General features: G+C 52.0%; 10 protein-coding genes across 10 annotated transcripts; 5 read left to right on the top strand and 5 right to left on the bottom strand.

Moving 5' to 3' along the window:
• Positions 1-13: 13 nt before the first annotated feature.
• Positions 14-2,178, bottom strand: BO79DRAFT_202848 (ribose phosphate diphosphokinase subunit PRS5). The gene is made up of 3 exons (XM_025681672.1): positions 975-2,178; positions 599-922; positions 14-549 (listed from the first exon to the last, which is right to left on the bottom strand). Exons 1-3 carry the CDS (start codon positions 1,890-1,892, stop codon positions 493-495), a joined length of 1,299 nt encoding a protein of 432 aa, XP_025535173.1. The 5' UTR covers positions 1,893-2,178; the 3' UTR covers positions 14-492.
• BO79DRAFT_58135 (uncharacterized protein) lies at positions 1,801-2,610 on the top strand. The gene has a single exon (XM_025689450.1). It carries the CDS (start codon positions 1,958-1,960, stop codon positions 2,438-2,440), a length of 483 nt encoding a protein of 160 aa, XP_025535174.1. The 5' UTR covers positions 1,801-1,957; the 3' UTR covers positions 2,441-2,610.
• A 384-nt stretch (positions 2,611-2,994) lies between these two features.
• BO79DRAFT_58129 (uncharacterized protein) lies at positions 2,995-3,337 on the bottom strand. The gene is made up of 2 exons (XM_025689449.1): positions 3,203-3,337; positions 2,995-3,115 (listed from the first exon to the last, which is right to left on the bottom strand). The coding sequence occupies exons 1-2, from the start codon at positions 3,281-3,283 to the stop codon at positions 3,026-3,028; spliced, it is 171 nt and encodes a 56-aa protein (XP_025535175.1). The 5' UTR covers positions 3,284-3,337; the 3' UTR covers positions 2,995-3,025.
• A 229-nt stretch (positions 3,338-3,566) lies between these two features.
• BO79DRAFT_181124 (PIG-H family GPI synthesis protein) lies at positions 3,567-4,430 on the top strand. Its single transcript, XM_025680132.1, has 3 exons — positions 3,567-3,965; positions 4,032-4,234; positions 4,286-4,430. Exons 1-3 carry the CDS (start codon positions 3,632-3,634, stop codon positions 4,361-4,363), a joined length of 615 nt encoding a protein of 204 aa, XP_025535176.1. The 5' UTR covers positions 3,567-3,631; the 3' UTR covers positions 4,364-4,430.
• On the bottom strand, positions 4,417-6,458 carry BO79DRAFT_211384 (pseudouridine synthase DEG1). Its single transcript, XM_025683015.1, has one exon. It carries the CDS (start codon positions 6,293-6,295, stop codon positions 4,466-4,468), a length of 1,830 nt encoding a protein of 609 aa, XP_025535177.1. The 5' UTR covers positions 6,296-6,458; the 3' UTR covers positions 4,417-4,465.
• Positions 6,459-6,877: 419 nt separating this feature from the next.
• BO79DRAFT_240512 (putative Rho-like small GTPase) lies at positions 6,878-7,772 on the top strand (the record flags this gene model as incomplete). The annotated part of the gene is made up of 4 exons (XM_025685036.1): positions 6,878-7,025; positions 7,097-7,340; positions 7,403-7,522; positions 7,611-7,772. Exons 1-4 carry the CDS (start codon positions 6,937-6,939, stop codon positions 7,770-7,772), a joined length of 615 nt encoding a protein of 204 aa, XP_025535178.1. The 5' UTR covers positions 6,878-6,936.
• A 724-nt stretch (positions 7,773-8,496) lies between these two features.
• On the bottom strand, positions 8,497-9,464 carry rps0 (40S ribosomal protein uS2; the record flags this gene model as incomplete). Its single annotated transcript, XM_025684233.1, has 2 exons — positions 8,497-9,223; positions 9,295-9,464. The coding sequence occupies 2 exons, from the start codon at positions 9,462-9,464 to the stop codon at positions 8,497-8,499; spliced, it is 897 nt and encodes a 298-aa protein (XP_025535179.1).
• Positions 9,465-9,749: 285 nt separating this feature from the next.
• On the top strand, positions 9,750-10,874 carry BO79DRAFT_211386 (mitochondrial 37S ribosomal protein uS15m). The gene is made up of 2 exons (XM_025683016.1): positions 9,750-9,858; positions 9,929-10,874. The coding sequence occupies exons 1-2, from the start codon at positions 9,813-9,815 to the stop codon at positions 10,780-10,782; spliced, it is 900 nt and encodes a 299-aa protein (XP_025535180.1). The 5' UTR covers positions 9,750-9,812; the 3' UTR covers positions 10,783-10,874.
• A 1,053-nt stretch (positions 10,875-11,927) lies between these two features.
• On the top strand, positions 11,928-15,360 carry BO79DRAFT_158560 (uncharacterized protein; the record flags this gene model as incomplete). Its single annotated transcript, XM_025678913.1, has 3 exons — positions 11,928-13,800; positions 13,851-14,754; positions 14,817-15,360. 3 exons carry the CDS (start codon positions 11,928-11,930, stop codon positions 15,358-15,360), a joined length of 3,321 nt encoding a protein of 1,106 aa, XP_025535181.1.
• A 769-nt stretch (positions 15,361-16,129) lies between these two features.
• On the bottom strand, positions 16,130-18,247 carry spb4 (ATP-dependent RNA helicase SPB4; the record flags this gene model as incomplete). Its single annotated transcript, XM_025688899.1, has 3 exons — positions 17,877-18,247; positions 17,312-17,824; positions 16,130-17,255 (listed from the first exon to the last, which is right to left on the bottom strand). Exons 1-3 carry the CDS (start codon positions 18,164-18,166, stop codon positions 16,130-16,132), a joined length of 1,929 nt encoding a protein of 642 aa, XP_025535182.1. The 5' UTR covers positions 18,167-18,247.
• Between the last annotated feature and the right edge of the window lie 179 nt (positions 18,248-18,426).

Here is an 18,426-nt window from a genome sequence, read left to right on the forward strand (position 1 = left end):
GATGCTAGAGTAGCCAGCATTTCTCGAATGTATTTGTTCATGGACATGGACATGTGCTAAGCTCTGAGCCAATCTGTCTACAGAAGTTATCCAGACAGTCGCGATCCAAAGTGGAAAACCCAAAATTAAGGGCGACACACAAGGTGTCAGAATAACGAGGCCCCGAGATTCTCATACAGCATTAAACGTGTGAAACATGAGCGAAGTCATGAGAAGATGGATCCAGGGAGTCATAACTGTGCATTGGGAACACATTGAGCGTGTCTTTATCCGTTCCTCTCAGGCTCCGTTGAGTAGGTTTCAGAAAAAGTGATAGATGGTATGCGATGGTATGCTTATGGAAACCAAAGTAGTATAGCAAATGTCAAAGACAATATAAAGAAAATTCATCAAGATATAACCTCAATTCGTCACTCCTTTTTTCAAAAGGTGTCATCTATCCCTGCCATGGGAAAGAAAAGTCGCATGCAATAAAATCAATGATTTGGTTGGTTAGTCGTACTGGAAAAGAGTACTGATACTCTCACCGTGGTGGACACGGCGGATAGCCTACAGTTCGTTAGCTATGCTTCAGGGGCTGGAGCTCCGACGAACTTACCTCAGCGAAAACGTGACCGACTTCCAAAACCTCCAACTTGGGGCATCTGCGCAAGTGGTCTGCCTGGTCAACGCTGTTTGTAACAACCACCTTATCGAGAGCGCTAGCATTGATCCGATCAATGGCATCTCCACTCAAGATTCCGTGGGTGACCAGAGCATAAACCTGTGCAGCTCCTTCCTTCTTGAGGAGCTTCGCCGCTCGGGTAATGGTGTTTGACGTGTCCGCCAGGTCGTCAATCAAGATCGCCGTCCGATCCTTAACATCTCCCACCAGCATCATGGTAGCGTTCTGTCGATCCGTTATACGGGTAGGACGACGTTCCTGAAAGTGGTTAGTATCTCCATGTAAAGAAGTCAGCAGGCCGAATACTAACCTTGTGGATAAGGGCGAATTCAACACCCATGCCATCGGCAATCGCCGTAGCACGCTTCGCGCCACCAGCATCGGGACTGACGATCACGGCCTGCTTGTAGTTGGGGATGTTCCGCTGGATGTAGCTCTTGAGGAGTGGGCGGCCGTACAGGTTGTCAACCGGAATGTCGAAGAATCCCTGGTACTGAGGGTCATGGAGATCCATGGTGATAATGTGGTCTGCACCAGCGCAGGTGAGCAGGTCCGCGACCAAGGTACCGGCCTGAGCCACCCACTGCTTGTAGCCGGGGCGGGGTTGGAAGTTGTTGATCTTCTCGTCGGCACCGTTGAGTGCGAACCTGTTACCTTCAGACTGCAGGGACTCCATGGTATCGCTGCGGGGAAGACCATTGACCGGGCGTTGCTTCTTCACAGGGCTGCCATTGCTGATATCTTCCAATTGAGCCTTGGCCAGGCTCTTCTGCAGGTTATCGACGCCGTTCAGACCGTTCAGAAGACCTCCAGTTTCGGACTTCCCAGGAAGTGGGGTAGGCGGGGTACTTTCAAAGGTGTAGTTATTGCCTTGCCTCCCCGCAAGGGATGACTTGACCAAAGGAGCTCCGGTCTTGTTGTAGGGAATGTCACTCTGACGCGAGTACGGGAAAAGCGGGAGGACCGCAGTGACTCTCTTGGCGGAGGCGGTCTTGCAAGCCGAGATGGTAATCAGAAGCTCCATGAGGAGATCATTTACCTTTCCACCACCGGACTGAATGATATAGACATCCTTTCCGCGGACGGATTCCTTGATCTCCACTCGGGTCTCACCCACGGAGAATTTCGACAGCAGAACATCTGCCGGCGGGATGCCCAGCACGTTGCAGATGGTCTGAGTCAATTGCGGGTGGGAAGTGCCCCCGATAACAACGATGTTCCGGACCATATTGGACTGTTCTTCAGACTTGAAAGGCTGTGGGAAGCTGGGAGGATAGAGAGTCACAGGAGAGGATGACCGATTCGGAAGCGGGGACAAAGGAGGAAAATCTGGTAAAACGGCGGATCTGGAGGGGCGGGAGGAATGGTGAGATTAGCACGATAAAAGACGAGCTTGGAGATAGCAAAAGAAGAATAAGTAATCTCGTGGCGAGGACAGACAGGCAACTACCTCATGGCGGGGATTCAGGAACGGGGTCCAAGCGAATGTATGGGGAAGACATTGAAACGGAGAGATCGAAGTCGTGTGAGTCCGCCATAGAGACGACCGAAAAAAAAAATGCCTCTCCCGCGAGTGGAACCGGCGTTGCTGCAGCCTCGGGTGTCTGCCGTTATGAGCCTCAGGCTGCAACTTGCCCTATCGGGCTAGGAATGTCTGGTCGCCATCGACGCATTCAACGGCCCCGCAGCCACACTAAAAATGACCCGGACTTGTTCTCCAGCCTTGTCCTTCCTGGAACCTGGGGATGCTCAAGTAATAGTCGATCGAGGGAATGAAGGGGGTGATGCACACCACCATTCAAGCAGTCAACATTTGGTAGGTCGAGAAACAACGCAGTCGTTATTTTCCCTGTTTGCAAGAAAATTGAAAGATAGCAAAAAAAAGAAAAAAGAATTCAACTTTAGCCTTGTCCGTTACAGATGGCAGCTGGCGCATTACACCAAGATGAGTAGTCTCCATTTGCCGGTAGGTACATGGAAACTAAATATGATAGGAAAAAATATCCCAGAAGCAACAAGGAAACAGAAAAGGCTGGATTTCCATTCAGTCCTCCGTATTCCCATCGCTCAGGCCGAGATACCCAGATGTAGGCAACCCGGAAGCCTGGAGTCTCACATAACAACAGAAGCCGTTTATTGGCTTGTTCAAGCTACCTGTTGATTGTCTGGTCAGCAACACATCTCCTCATGAGGTGCTCCGAGCTCGGTATGTGATTGAGCTTCATTCGAAGGGTTGGGGGGGAATTTGCTCACAGATCTACTTGTTTGGGATGGCCATACTCACATGGTCACCGGATGAACAGCGGCAAGACTATCAAGCTAATTGTAAAAACTGGTAGTTAGCAAGTTTGTATGTTCATGTCAGTCGTAGTGTGTAAGTTGGTTGTTGAAATGCAGATGAAGACCGAGAGCAAGAGTTTGTAGTCTCTTCGTGGGCCAGCTGTCACTGTTCTGCTGAGCACTGTTTAATTTTGTTGCTACCCCTTAAAACCCCACTCTTTCTCATCAAAGACATCTCTGAAGCGGAGAGAGACTAACCTGTTTTTGACCCATGGAATGTGATCCCTGCTCATCTATACCAAGATTCTCATGTTTCACTTCTTTTGGAGGGCCGGCCATGGGACTCCAGCTCTTGTCACCAAAGCACTCCTCTGGGAGCCTGGTCCCGGAACGTTACAACGGCCACTGATAAGGCAACGAAGTTGGGCAATGCGTAGGACAAGCGTCTAAGATTAGGAGATGCAACAATAAACACGTGACGCCGTATCGCAGAGGCCCGACGATGGAGGTGAGACACCTAAGCCGTAAGGGGACTAGACTGAAGAACGCCGATATCCCGCGGAGAGAGAGTCCCGAAGCTACATGCCAGACATTATGGCTTCAATGTTTGGAAACTTCTGCGTGTCTCTCAATTAGCGCGCATCAATGGGATATTTCTACCAGAATTGAACATCAATATCGCCTCAAATGCCGAGTCGCCTTATTTTACGGCGTCCGTCTCCGACGACCGTCTCCTTCACGGTTTCCAATGCCTCCAGACGCACGAGCACGCCAGCAAAGGCCTTCTTCTACCTACAAATTTTGTTGCGCGCAGTCATCTTTTTCTGCGTGTTCCTCCTTGATGCTGCGAAGTTCCGCCGTACATTTTTTATGGAAGATGGCTCATGGATACGTTGGACAACAATCTGGTCGAGTGCGCTGGGGATATCCGTCTGTCGCATCGCGGATGCGTACAGCTCTGCGGTGGTAGTTTTGGCCAGCGCAATAGTTTTCTACGGTGTTTTCAGGAAGGGATACACAGGTTCGCCCAGACAATCTCCAGAGACAGGGATAGATTTGATACTGACTGCGCTTTGCTCCAAAACAGAAGAGTCGCTCCTGGTTATACGCGGTCTCGGTATTCAGACGTCTACCTCCTCCCAGACCTACCTGTCAAAGGCTTCGACGAGGTTCATACCCACTACACAGATTCAGGATATCGTGATACATGAAGCTTTCAAGGGATTTGAGGTTAGGTTCTACCTTGCAGTAATCGTTGAAGGTGAAAGCGAAGTGGTTGTGGTGTTTCCGGTGAGTACCTACCCGTAGGACCTGCCATGTCGGTTTTCTAATGCGAGCCAGAAATTGTTACCAAATCGGCAAATACTAGAGGAGGTCTGGAGGGGTTCACGGAGCTGTTTGTATGATTCGAAGTCTTAATGGAGCCCAGCTTCACGTCTTGAGAGGAATCAATAACTTTCTGCTTGAGAGGTGGGCCATCTTGCACATATATTCGAGAAGTGAGTATATACAATCTTCTGTCTACTGTTCCATTTTGGTGGCCTTTGCGCCATTCTCCATCTTGCGCTGCTTTGCCGCCAGCCACCTCGCATTCTGGACTTCCACGAGCTCCGTCTTTCGCTTCTGCATGACTGGAACATAGTACCCGCCGGTTCTGGCTTCATTAGACCCCACAAAGATTTTCTTACCCCGGTTCTTTCTCTCCCAGATTGGCTCGACTCCATCACCAATGGTAAGACTCTTGTCGCCCTGACTGACGGCCAAGTCTAGTAATGCGCCAGCCAAGATTTCCTCCATCTTGCGCTGCCTCCAAACGGACCAGAGCTCCTCTACGATTCCTCCAAGACCAAACTTTCCACCCCCCTTGCCGAGGTGAGACTTGATCTGTCGAACGTCGCCCGCATAAACCCAATCCAAGCTATCAGCACGGCTGCCGCTCTTCTTATCGGGGTAGATGCAGTCCCAAAGCACCAAGGGGGCATCGGAAGCCATTTCATAGGTTGGCTTTCGCGGGTTCTTAGTCACGTCAAGGAGATCCTGTACGATGGAGGGTTCCTCGAGCCCCTGACCGACAAGAAAAAGGACATTGACCATGTGTCGGACCTGATGCCACAGGAAAGCAGAACCCTCCAGATGGAAGACATATACCTGCGCTGCTGTTGGCAGAGGTGCCGCTGAAGACTCTGCGATTTCATCCGCACCCGAGGCTGGTCTAGCCTGGAATTCTGGCTGAGTCACATAGCCCAGGGGGTTGGTGCGAGCATCGAGAAGCTCAATGTCAGCACGGAAGATGTCTCGGTAGAAAGACTCGATCTGTTTCGTCACGTCCAATTTACAGAAGTTCCGGAAGTCGTGTGTACCTTCGAAATATTTTGCAGCTTTGCGCATCGCTTCAATGTCCAACCAACCCTCTCTCAGCTTCGGAGGCTTGCCTGATCCATCTCGCGGCACAAAGCCCGAAGCACCCGGCGTAGGAGAAAAGGCCGGCTGCGTGAAGAAATACTTGTAATGGCGCTCCCCGCAAGAAAAGCGGGCATCGAACCCCTCGGGAGGACGTGGGCACCATGCCAATACACGAATATCTTCAGGAAGCACCTTGTTCAACATGCTCACGTAGGGTAGCTCATCTTTAACGTCATCCCAGCCATCGTCGGCCGACGCATTGGCCTCGTCCGTATTCTGCATGGTGGTATCGGCATTCTCGTCCGACTGAACGACCTCGTTGCGCTTCGGTCGTGCACTCCGCACTCTAATTCCAATCACCTGCCCAAAGGCACTGACACCCCGATCCGTACGCCCAGCTTTGGAATATTCACATCCATCCCAATTGATATAGTACGGCTTGGTCTCTCTCGGCGCATAGCTCTCCACAAACTCATCACCAGTTGTATCGGTCGGGAAAATCAACCGGGTCTTCCGTAAAGCCTTGTACATCTCCTCCTCAATCGTAGGTAGCGGCGTGGCATTCCCGTTTGCATGCTCAAGCCCGTTGTACCGCTGTCCAAGATAGGCGAACTTCAACGCGATGAACCGTGTATTATATCTCGAGGGATCGATCTCCCTGCGCGGTTTCGGGGGCTTTGGCGGCTTCACCTGTTTCTTCTTCTCCGCTCCCGCTGCAGGAGATGAAGGCTCCTTCTGGTTCACTTTCCCATCACTAGGTGCACTCTTGGCTGCGTCTTTGGCCGCGTCCTCGGGCTGCTTCGCAGGGGGTGTAGCATACTCCGCGGTGCGGGAGTGTAACTGGCGTTCTAATTCAGTGATTCGGGCGACGAGCCTCGAAGTAGTCCATGTCGAGTAGTCGGCTTCGTTGGTAGGGACTTGTTGGTCCTCGGCCATGTTCCCGGACATGGTACTTGTAGGTTGGGAATCGACTTGGGCGTGCGAGCGGGACAGGGATCGGAATGTGCGCCTCGTTGTTGAGGGTGTACGCTGTGCTGGTGTGCGACTCAAGAAAGAACAAAGGTTTCCTTGGAACCTTCGCATCCCTATGAGCACGTTGTGTGTGTGTCCCACCCTGCTGGGTTGCCGCGGAGGGGAGATTTTTGCGGCAAAAATTTAGACTTCTGATAGTACTATTGGTGGTGATTGTGTAATGGAAGCGTATGGTATTGTTACATGAGTGGTCGTGGCAAGCTTTATTGGGTATCTTTTGTATTGCATGGTAAGGTGGCAGGTAGCATGGCTTTCATGTTTTTGTTATCCGTTATTTGCATAGTAGTAACAAGTCGATCTCTCTGGTTTTATCTGAAACGTCTTCTTTCCAGAGGAGATTCGAGGGGTCTTGGTTGGAAAGGCTGGAGCTAAAGCACATGGCTGCAGTTAGGTTCCGCTTTATATCCGCAGATTATCATGAACGTTGCATACTCAATCGAACCCTGCTTTTATACCATTAAGCGTACTATGCGACACACTAGATGTCTGTGAATCGACGCCAATATATATCTCCTTGTCTGATATAAAGTCCAGAGTGTATCAGAAAATCGCATCCAATGGCAGGAAACAACCTCCCACAGGATGAACAGACAGTGACTATTCTGCTCCTCGGAGACCAGGGATGTGGTAAAACAACATTTCTATCGTAAGTGCAACAGCCTTGTAGCATGCGCTGCCTATTCCTCATAGTACTTTCATTTACTAACAATCTATCAGGAGCTTGAAGTCCAATCTTCATAGACACCAAGGACAGACACCTAGTCAAGGGAATATTGAGGAAACCCTTCTACGGGACAGTGACCAGCCATTTATCTACGAAATCCGCTTCTCAAAGAAGTCATTCAAACTTGAAGTATATGACACCGCAAGTCCCAACCAACATTGGTCTACCTTGCAGCCTGATGTTATACTTCTGGCATTTGATATCTCGAATAGAGATACCTTGAATAATCTTCGCAATGTAGGACATACTCCATGTTTTACATGTTGTCGTGCCTATCAATACCGACTTACATGCTATAGTGGCGAAATGATATCACTAGGTACTTCCAGAATGGCTATGGTGAACGCATACCCATTATGTTGATTGGGTTGAAGAGAGATCTTAGGGTGGAATGTGAGGGGATTATATATCCTCAAGAGGTGAGTAGATCCTCCCAATCATCGGGATCGATTGTTCAAGTCTATCTGTGCTGTACGCAGGATCCGAGCTGACTGATATCATGTATAGTCGTATCGGATTGCGCAGGAACTCCGATGTGATCGGTATGCGGAGTGCTCTGCTGTCACTGGGGAACTCTTACGAGAGACGTTTGAAGATATTGCGCGGCTTGCTGGAATGACGACTACGGCGGCTGGAGGCCAAACTGCTGGCGCTTGTGTTATTCTTTAGTATATTTGATACCCTTATTGAGATTGTGGATCAATCGTGTTTAGATATGTGATAGGTTTAGTCGATTTAGTTGGCTTAGAATAATGGTATATAATGCCTAACCGTTCCTATCGTCTTGGTTGATACGTGACGACATCGGCACCACGGGTATCAGCATGGGCTTCTACGCATTCTTTCTGACCTACGTCTACTGTTGACTACTAGAGACCACACTTATACATGGAGAACAATGGTAGCTAGCATCACTTTTCGATTACGGCTATGATAAACATACAGGGAGAAACCAAGGTAACGATTAAGTCCACCTTGTGAAATTGACAGCACAGGGCTTTCCCCCAGAAGCTCACTGAGGCAAGAGAACAACTGGATATCTTTCCCTCATAAGCGCCAGTCAATCATTGACAATGCAATTCCTCCCCGATGCACCATAAGCGGAACGTGAAAACGGACTGCAGAAGGAGACTTCGCTGTAGCATACCACGAAAGAAGAAGTAGGAAGATGATGTTTTGAAGTAGTGAAGCTCCCGTTGATTCTTTTCCTCTTTTTTCTTCTTTGTCTTTTTTTGGAATACCTGAACTGAAACTAGGATAGACACGACAAGGGATTTTTTGTTCTTTCATTGCAAGGAACCGCCGGAACGACGTTCCTTGATGATTAAGGGGTCCTCGTCACCCTCAACCAATCGCCATTGTTTCGTCAATCCTCGTTGCGAAGTCCAGATGTTTACCACTTAGCCTCGGTGGGCTGGGCCTCAGCCCAGCTCTCACCAGCAGGAGCGGCAGAGCTGGCAGCCCAGTCGCCACCCTCAGCCTCCCAGCTGGCAGCACCAGCAGCAGCGCTAGCAGCAGCGAAAGCAGTGCCAGGAACACCGGCACCGGCACCGGCAACATCCCAGTTGTCACCAGCGAAGCCGGACTCGATGGCACCAGCACCGACCTCCTCAGCGCTGGCAACCTTCTCCTCGACGACCTCCTTGTTCTCCTCAGCCTCGGGGTCACGGTAGAAGTACAGGTCGACAACGACGTCCCAGTCAACCTCACGGGAAGCGAGGGTACCACGGAGGCGGAGGACCTCACGGGCAAGGAGCCACCAGACGAGACCGATGGCGTGGCGACCCTTGTTGTTGGTGGGGATGGCAACGTCGACGAAGTCGGTGGGGGAGTCAGTGTCGCAAAGGGCAATGACGGGGATGTTGACGTAGCTGGCCTCCTTGATGGCCTGGGCGTCGGTGCGAGGGTCGGTGACGATGATCAGGCGGGGCTCCTTGAAAGAGCGGGTGATGTAGTTGGTGAAGTTACCGGGGGTGAAACGACCAGCAATGGCGGTAGCACCGGTGTGGGAGGCGAACTTCAGGACAGCACGCTGGCCGTAGGGACGAGCGGAGATGACACAGATGTCGGCCGGGTTGTCGATGGCGGCGATGATACGGGCAGCGAGGAGGATCTTCTCCCTATAAGTTCGCGCGGCGTTAGGCAAAGATTCTAGAGAACATGCGCACATTAGATTGCCTGATAAACATACCAGGTCTTGCCAATGTTGATGACATTGACACCGTCGGGGCGAGTCTTCCAGAGGTAAGGCTCCATGTGAGACTGGAGGTTCTTGGACCCGAGGTGGCACTGAGCTGCGAGGAGCATCTCAATGTCCTGGGAGGTGGGGTTGAAGATCGGGGGGAGCTGAGAGGGGGCCATGGTGGGCGATTGATATTGCAAAGATCGATTTGAGTATATCAATCGTCTGGCACTTGTCGTGGTGGTGGTGACGGGGAGACGAACGCGAAGCTGAACTTTTGGCACCGCGCTTGAGATGGTCGATGAATTTCGCTTGCCCTTTGTGAATTTTAGGGCTAGGGTTACCTTGGAAGAGCCTCCGATCCGCCCGGGATATCACGTGCAACTCCAGGTCCCGATGCGGACTAGCGCAATTCGGGGCCTCGAGATTTTGGAGACTTCCAATCTGAGTCCGCGGCCTTTGATGCGAAGGCGCCCGGAAGTGCTATTTGTTAATCGTTGCTGTCACTCCCTCCCCAGCTCGTGAGAATGCCTCCCCGCATTCTACTTCAGCCCTCCCTGAGGGCCCTCACTGGTAAGTACTGTCTTGCTGCCTCCCCCTTCTGATTCACGCCGAGTAACTGACCGGGTTGTCGTCATTCCAGGCCCTTCCTCCGTGCAGCTTCCCTTTGCCGCATTGTCGCTCAACCCGGCCAAAACCTCCGTGAGAGCTGGGTCTACAGAGTCCCGAGAGCGCAGACGCCATGACCCTTTCCTAATGGCGCAGTCTCGCCAACGCAAGGCCGCCAACATCTCTCGCCAGAAAGCCCTGGCCAAAGAGCGCGAAGGGTCTGTCGGCGACCCCGTCCAAAGTGAACCGACGCCCTTCATCCAGGAACTTAGAAAGACGCAAGCGACTTTGCAGGACACAGACCTCAATTACTTCGTCACACCGGATGGTCTCAATGAGGCCTTGGAATACTCGAAGAACCTGACATCACCGATTCGGAACCCGGATCGCGACACTGCTGATCCTCAGCTCGAGAAAGAAGCCGCCGAAAAGCACCTTCAAGAACATCGGAATGCACAGGAAGCCATCCGTCGTATTGTCAGTGTCGCCAACGGAAACACAAAGGACCACATGCGTCTTCATATTCAGAAATGCATTGAGACCTTTGGCCGGCATAAGACCGACAGCGAATTGCCTCTCAAGCCTTCTGGCGTATCGCATGACTCTGCGACTGTTCATCTTGAAAAAACTCCCCGGGTTGGCCCGGATACTGGCTCTCCGGAAGTGCAGGTTGCTATTCTCACGGCAAAGATCATGAACTTGTCTAGACATCTCCAGACGACGAAAAAGGACCGACACAACAAGCGTAACCTGCGTCTACTTGTTCACAAGAGACAGAAGTTGCTTCGCTACTTGCGGAGGAAGGAGAGAGGTGGCCCCAGGTGGCAGAATCTGATGGAGAAGCTGGGTCTCTCGGAAGCTGCCTGGAAGGGTGAGATCTCCATGTAAATTAGCTCTTTGGCGCTTGTATTCTACATATTTTCTTTTCTTTGTATTTCCCCTGCTTAAGCTTAATCTCAGCGTGTAACCTTATGTATCGATCAATGGGCCCTTCCTATTTCATAGTGTGTATGACAAAGAACCTGTGGGTACTTCATGCCCATTGTTCATACTTCACCACTTCTGTGTTGTGATGCGCTGTAAAAAGGTCTGTTGTATGGCTTTTGTGATCCTTCTTGCGCCAAACCCTGAAGTGCCTCATTGGCATTTTTCACTCGTTTATTATAGATCTTATCGTTCCCATTCAGATGATACAAGTAGTTGTAGGAGTAGCAGGGTGTTACTACAGCCTACTAGTAGTACTGAGTACTCTTGAAGTTGGCCAAGGGCGGCAACAGCAGTCATTGGGCGAAATCCCCACCGCCTGGTGTTCTGCCGAGACGTCACCCCCCGAGTCGCAAAAATCCCGCGCAAAAGTTCCCCCAAACTTCATCTTACTATACGACGACCTTGCTCGCCGAGGTCAGTGAATATCGTCGACTGCCTCCGGGCGCTGATTTGACGCGTCATAATCAACATTACCCAGCAACCGAGGTAACATTCACTGTAAGCCAGTGTTATGTCTTTCAACGAGTCAGTATAGTTTTTATCAACCTGCCTCTTCCCCCCTCTCACTCTCTTCTCCTTCATAATTCCCATCCCTCCGTATCTTCGTCGATATCGCACTTGCGCTACCGATTTACATTGCTTTGATCTCTCATTTGCACGATTCTTTATCCCACCGGATTATCTTCTCTCGCAGGTGCTAACTTGCCTTACAAGTTAGATTCAACTCTCCTCCATAACGTCCCTTTGCTCCGCGTTCTTCAAGATCTCAAATCGCGACTAAGCGAGACGATCTTTCTTCTCATACCTTCCGATCAAGGTACCGCGTCGCCTCAAGATTACAGCAACCTATAGGGTAGCTGAATTGCCTTTTGTCAACCTGTCCTCACGCCTTTTTGTAAAGGTTTCTTACATTACGTTCCTGTCTTACCTCTTCTCATTACCCGCACCCTTCTAGTCACTCAGTTTGTTGGTGGCTTTGTCTCAGATTGCTGGATTTCACCAGCCTGAATTGAACACCTTTTGCTTTCACCTTCATCACAGTCAAGATGCGTACTCGTTCACAGCAAGCTTCGCCCGGTGGCTTCGTGTCACTCGAGGAAAATGCCCCACGTCGGACCAGGTCTGCGAGGAATGCTGCGCACCAGGAACCTGCAACGTCAGAGCAACCCCCGACCCGTGCAAAGTCTCAGCGCGCACCTAAGAAGACGAATACCACTACCACAAAAAAGCCCACAACCAAGACCCAGACACGGAAAGCTACTACAACGAAGCGCACGACGCGCCAGTCGACACGCAAAACCGACAACCCCATTTCAGACGAAGATACCCAGCCCACCCATACAGAGGAAGATCTCGCCACAGATACTACGGCTGCAGAGATGACTACCCCCAGGGAGGACCCGGAAATTGTCGATCCAACACCCGCAGCATCTGAGAACGAAAACGCTGATTGTGAGTACATTCCCTGTGTTTCTCACCCCCCTATGGTCCCCCAATCCCCCAAGAAGTCCCAGGAGATCGATTGTTTTGATGGCCCGGATCCCCGGGGTATCAGGGCTGCCTCGTGTCTCGAATCCTTCATCGACGAGCTAAGTAGTGTCGGCTCGCCTCTCTCTGAGAGGTCGAAGACGCCATCCTGGACGTCGAAGGATGAGACCGAGGCAGCCCTGGCACCGCGTCCCGCGCAGGAGTCGGGCGCCACCAACTTTGAGACATCGGCAACCACAAAGAGAGTCTCACTCCCGACTCCTGCCGCGGAAGAGCGCACCTTTGAGCCACCTGCGGAACCAACCGTGGCGGAGCCAAGGGGAGTCACCGTCGTGACATCCCCTGAGCAGTTCAACACTGCCTCATTGGCTTCCGCTGCGGGCTCCGGAGGAGTGGTGGTCGTCGAGGACGAGCGGGTGGGCGCACTTATTGCGTCCTTTGCCAGATTGTCCTTGGATGATCTCGCGCCTCGCTCGTCCAATGAAGCGGCTGCCACTCTGAGGGAGTCGACTACCGCGTCGTTCGGAGAGCCTGTTGAGCCCGCCCGCGTCACTCGCCGAAGCCTTCGCGCTTCTCGACAAGAGTGGATTCGGGACTGGGCTCAACAGGTCCCTTCCACGGGCTTCTTTCATCCCATCACAGGGCAGCTCGTGGAAGGGCCGTCGGCGTCGGTTGAGTTGGCGGGGGATCTCGCGTCCAACCGTGAGCCCCCGACCCATTGGTTTGGGGTCCTGGACTACATCCTGCGAAGGCGACGCCGTGAGGTTCAAGTGATGTCGCCGCTGCAGGAAGAATCGCAGAGTAGTCCCGGCCCCGGCTCAGGGGTTGTTGCTCTCAACGCGGTGGCTCCCAGGGAAATCCGGGCCAAAAGGCCACAAAAGAACAAGGGGCTAACAAACCCGCCAGTGACCCGGAAGCGTGCCCGGGCAGATTCTAGCGACGAAGAGACCCAAGGCCCGCAGACGCCTGCCGCAAACAAGCGGCGTAACCTTGGCCCCCCCGGCAGCACGCCGTATCGACCCGCAACCCGGCCGCGCTCCCTTACTGCGAACATTACTCCGTATTCTGAGAGACTTCGGAGACGGCAAGCCGAAAGAGATGGCCGTATCCACTCCACCTCGCTTCGCGTATCTCAATTGCTGGCCCAGCAAGAAGCTGACCGGCGCCGGCAGGCAGCAGAGTCTTCTGCGCCCCCATGCTCTGAGCTGCCGCGTACCACCTTTGATTTCTCTCTTGATAATGCTCAGGAAACCAGTCATGATCAAGAGCAGTCGCAAAGCTTACAGGAACAGTCTTCTACGCCCGAGCCGCCGGCCACTCCGGAGCGCCAGAGTGGTTGGAACCTCCGTGGTCTGCTCAACTCCGTACCTCGCACCTTCACAAGGATCCTACCCTCTTTCAGGAGGACCCCCGAACCTACTCAAGTGCAAGGTATGTTCTCTTTTGATCTGCATTGGGTCATATAATTGATGAGAATTTAGCGCCCCCCCAACCATCTTCCGAGCGTATCGGTCGGACGCAAACCTCTCAGGCGTCCTCTAGTGTTTCTCAGAGCCAAGCACAGAGTAGCCGCAGATCCAGCGAGGAGCCACCTCAAAAGCGCCGTCGCAAGTCTTGGTCTCTCTTTGCGCAACCCTTTGATAGGTCCCTCTACCTTGGGGACATCCCTAAAAAGGATTCAGCAGCCCCGTCTTCTGCTCCGTTACTGTCTCGCCCCGTTTCCAAGCCATCAACAGAAGAAACAACACCGCAAGAATCAGCCACGCCAGACGCCCAGAAAGATGTAGGCGTAGAAGGCCAAGATTCTCTGGGGCGCGAGGCAGAAGAACAGAAGCAAAAGAAGCGGAAGCGCTCCCCGTCGCCTGACGTGATTCCCAACCCTCCAGGGTGCAGTTATGGGCTGGACTTAGATTACTTCTGCTATAGCTCTGAAAGCGAGGATGAGCAAGAAATCCCGCTGCCACGAACTGAGCCAAACAAATCTGGTCGTTTAGCCAAGACAGCTGTCCGCGGCGCCTTGCGCTCAGAGCGGCATTCGTCGAAGAAAGTCCGCTTTGATGCGAGTCCAGAAGATACCCCATCCAAACTCCGACTGCGTGCTCGTGCAACCGACCCATACCGTGGAAGACACTTCATTGGAATGGGTAATGATTCTGAGAATGCTGCCCCAGAGTCTCCCACCCCCGCTCCCCATGCCGCTGATGCGTCTTCAAGCCGCCGTCCTGGATTCGTCCCAAACGTTCAGGGAACTTTCCAGTTAGATTATGACGCCTTCTCAGACGATTCCGAATCCAGCGGGGCCTCTGCTTCAGCAAATGTCTCCGCCTCCGCACCTACCCCTGCACCTAGCTCACCCACCGCCACTCGGGATAGTATCTCCGAAAGGTATGACATATTTGTTCCTTGTTTCTCTAGACAAAGATTGGCTAACCAGCAATTCTCTTTAGTGTGCCACCTACAGAGTCCCGCCAGACTCCACGTCAAGCGGCCCCAGCCCCGTCAACTCCTGCGAAGATTGACGAAGAGGCTCTCGCCAGAGCTCGCTCACAGGCTGAGAAATACAAGCCTAAAACCCCTAGTGGCCTTCGTACTGCAAGCAGATACTCGAGTCCTATGACTGCTACACCCGACACAATCTCTGCAACTGCCATCGCACCCGCAGTCACATCAACACCTTCCACGTCCGAAACGGCACTCGCACCTGCGCCTGAGCCCGAGCAGCAGACTATTGAAGATTTTGGAGATGATGAATTTGCCCGTGAGGCTCAGTGGCTCTATGAGAATTGCCCATCTGGAGACCTCAACGACCTTGTGTGGCCTCAGCCTGTAACATACGAAGAGCAAGGTTTCAGTCCCGAGGTGATCGATCTTGTCAATGAGATTTGGGACCCCTCAACTGTCGACTATGCTTATACCAACATCTGGAAGCCTGGCCTTGACGCGTTCAGGCGCGAATTAGAATCCAGCGCATCCGAAGCTACACAAGCATGAATCGCATTTTGCGGACAAAGGTTGAAGCAATAATTGCTCTTAGCCTTTCAAGATGGAATACGCTTTGTCTTCTGAATAAGCTGTCCAATTTCAGCTCTGATAAACGATCATTGCCGGCAGCAAACTATCTCAAAGCTAGTTGTCATAGGATGGGCGTATTCCTAGCCAACTACATTTTGAGTAGTTGCAGACTTTTTTCAAAAGTAGTGTCATTTACTACCCTTTTCTAACTCGAATGTCTTATCATAGGCATCGTTCAATGAGCGGGTTGAAAGTTCAGTATTCCGGGGAGTTTTTGTTTCGCCACGTTTATCTTGTGGTCTCACAATGCATGGGCATTTGTGTATTTGAAAGTTGCATTGCTTTTTGTATCATTAGCATCTTAGCGGTTGAAAGCAACGAGGTTGCATTTATGTTCTTAGTTACACCGTCCAGTTATTCTCAATGTACCAGTTGAATTAAATCCCCATTGACTTCATCGTAGCAGAATCAAAAACTGCATAGAGATAGTATGTATAGCAATACGAGCTACTTATCCTCAACTAAAAGTAAGCAGGCCATACCCCATCGTTCAGCATTCGGCGAAGTCTGCTGCCCTTTCAAGCAGCAGCAGTAATTATTCCAGAAAGAGATAGGTCATGAGAAAGAGCGATGTTCTGATAACTCTTTGAATTCGAAAGAATCTTGAGATACGGACGTGGTATCAGAGACAATATGCCAAAATATAATGTATATACTACATGCCAATCCAATCGGACATATCCGTCAATCAATCAAACCCCTCGAACTCATCATCATCCTCCCCCCCAGTAGCTTTAGATTCCTTATCTTTAGCCGCACGCCTGAGCAATCGTTCTTCTTCATTCTTCACCCGAATCTGCTCAAGCATCTTCTCCGTCTCGAGCACCTTTTGACGCTCTTCCTCCGTCATCTTCTCCCATTTGTCCTTCTGCTGACGCGCCTGCTTGGCCTCCCGGCGCTTCAGCTTCTTATTCCGGTTGTCGAGATTCCTGCTCCACGCGACGCTCTCGCTGGAGCGCTTCTTGCCTGCAGCTTGGTCGTCCGCGACACCGTTCTCGGCATTCTCCTGTACTTGTTCCTTTCGGCGCTTCTCGCGCTGTTTGTCCTTGTATGCGTAGTTTTCCCAGTCTAGTTTCACGCCAAGCGTCCGGTCGCCTTGGAAGTTTCTCAACTCGGGCATCTTGGGAAGCTTCAGCAGACCCCATGCATTGCCTAGTCCTTCCCAGTCTAGGTCTGCGACGCGGAATATACTGCTGGCTTGGTGCTTGCTGTAGCTTCGGAACCAGCTGACGAAGGCCTTTTGGCCGCGGTCATGTAGTGCGCGGTCTGCGAGGACGGCTTTACGTGCTGTTTCGGTGGCTGCGGCGGCATCGGCATCGGTTATGGTGAGAGTGTGAGGGTACGGTGCGACGGGGGTCTTGCGGACTTCGAGGAAGTTGACGTAGTCTTCCTCGCGGCCGGGGTGGAGAAGGACCACACTTAGACCCTTGCGGCCGGCACGTCCGGCACGGCCGCATCTGTGGATGAAGGTCTTTGGGTCCGAAGGGGGGTCGATCTGTATTACGACGTCGACTGAGGGGATATCTAGTCCACGGGAAGCAACGTCGGTGGTGAGGAGAATGGCGGGGGTGTGAGAGTTGACGAAGCGGTTGAAGTTCTTTTCGCGGACGTTTGCTTGGTGTTTACCGTGCAGGGGGATCAGCTGGAAGTCATCGCCGATAATTGAAGGAAGGATTGCGGAGAGGTAGTCGACACCCGAGCATGTTGAGACGAACATGATGGTCTTTTGAGGGGCGGGCTCGAGCGAGTAGAGGATGTGTTTGATGGCAGGGAATTTGTGAGTTGGGGGAGCTGTGAGGTAGGTCATTTGCAAACTAGTATGTGTGTCAGTGATAGGACGCCTTGATGAGGTAGAAATAAGGGTACGAACCTAGCAGGTGTGCGTTTATCCTGAACACCGGAAGTGCCCTTTACCTTGACCAGGACTTTGACGGGGTTGCGCAGACCAACCCGAACAATCTGATCAACAGCTTCACTGACACTGGCACTGAACAACCCCGTGCGCCGTTGCTTGGGTAGACGGCGCAAGATGTTCTGTAGTGTATCCTTGAATCCGAGATCCAAAAGTCTGTCCGCTTCGTCCATGACAAGCATTTCGAAAGACGATTGAGGGCAGTGGACATGGGGCGAAGAGAGCAACTCCAACAGTCGTCCCGGTGTAGATACCAACAGATTGGGAGACCGCTTCAAGAAGGTACTCAAATCCTCAGCCGGGGTGGTCGAACCGCCAAGAAGGAGCTGCGGGACAACTTTGAGGGTTGATGAGGGGAATTTCTGACGAGGCGCATCATCGTCTTCATCGGAGGGTTTGAGACCGGCAGCGGATGGAGGATGGAAGGCGAGCAACGATGTCAGGACGTTGTAGATCTGCGATGCGAGTTCTCTTGAGCGCAACTGTTAGTAATGTACTGCGATGTCTTCACAGAACGACCAACCTGGTTGGAGAGATGATGATGGCTCCGACATGGTGTTTCTTGAGTGGTTCTTCCAGGCGCAAAAGCTTCTCGACAACCGGAATCAAGAAAGACAAGGTCTTTCCACTTCCTGTGACCGCTTCAACCACAACATCCTTATGCGCCATGAATAAGGGAATCGCAGAAGCCTGGACGGGGGTCATGCGGGTGAAGCCCATAGAAGCAACGGCATCCAGTACCCATTCTGACAGGGCGGGGGTCACTCCATCCCATGCTCTGGCAGAGGTGCCCGGGGGTGGTTTGGGGGCCATTGTAAGTGTACCTGTATTCTGTGGTACTTCCGAGTCACAGCCTGGTCCCAGATCAATGCCGAATTGGGTAGAAGATGTTGCGCAGATCCGCCGTAGAATCTCGATCTTTTTTTGCTGATAATTTTTCCTTATCAGAAACGCGGCGATTAGATACCGGAGGCGGTGAGCTCATTCTGCAGGTGCACACGTGATGGACCGCGGATTCGGCGGAAGGAAATCCAGTCAGCTGAAAGTTCAGCTGAGCGTCAACAAGCATCAAC

This window comes from Aspergillus costaricaensis (assembly GCF_003184835.1).
Source record: "Aspergillus costaricaensis CBS 115574 unplaced genomic scaffold BO79scaffold_41, whole genome shotgun sequence".
Lineage (NCBI taxonomy): Eukaryota > Fungi > Ascomycota > Eurotiomycetes > Eurotiales > Aspergillaceae > Aspergillus > Aspergillus costaricensis.

Bases quoted from the DNA above. Each gene is read 5' to 3' on its own strand.
- BO79DRAFT_202848 (XM_025681672.1), bottom strand. From the start codon at position 1,892: ATGGTCCGGAACATCGTTGTTATCGGGGGCACTTCCCACCCGCAATTG. The intron at 923-974 runs GTTAGTATTCGG...AACCACTTTCAG, and splicing joins AATTCGCCCTTATCCACAAG to GAACGTCGTCCTACCCGTAT. The intron at 550-598 runs GTAAGTTCGTCG...AACGAACTGTAG, and splicing joins TCGGTCACGTTTTCGCTGAG to GCTATCCGCCGTGTCCACCA.
- BO79DRAFT_58135 (XM_025689450.1), top strand. From the start codon at position 1,958: ATGACCGATTCGGAAGCGGGGACAAAGGAGGAAAATCTGGTAAAACGG.
- BO79DRAFT_58129 (XM_025689449.1), bottom strand. From the start codon at position 3,283: ATGGCCGGCCCTCCAAAAGAAGTGAAACATGAGAATCTTGGTATAGAT. The intron at 3,116-3,202 runs GTTAGTCTCTCT...AGTGCTCAGCAG, and splicing joins ATTCCATGGGTCAAAAACAG to AACAGTGACAGCTGGCCCAC.
- BO79DRAFT_181124 (XM_025680132.1), top strand. From the start codon at position 3,632: ATGCCGAGTCGCCTTATTTTACGGCGTCCGTCTCCGACGACCGTCTCC. The intron at 3,966-4,031 runs GTTCGCCCAGAC...GCTCCAAAACAG, and splicing joins TTTCAGGAAGGGATACACAG to AAGAGTCGCTCCTGGTTATA. The intron at 4,235-4,285 runs GTGAGTACCTAC...AATGCGAGCCAG, and splicing joins AAGTGGTTGTGGTGTTTCCG to AAATTGTTACCAAATCGGCA.
- BO79DRAFT_211384 (XM_025683015.1), bottom strand. From the start codon at position 6,295: ATGTCCGGGAACATGGCCGAGGACCAACAAGTCCCTACCAACGAAGCC.
- BO79DRAFT_211386 (XM_025683016.1), top strand. From the start codon at position 9,813: ATGCCTCCCCGCATTCTACTTCAGCCCTCCCTGAGGGCCCTCACTG. The intron at 9,859-9,928 runs GTAAGTACTGTC...TCGTCATTCCAG, and splicing joins CTCCCTGAGGGCCCTCACTG to GCCCTTCCTCCGTGCAGCTT.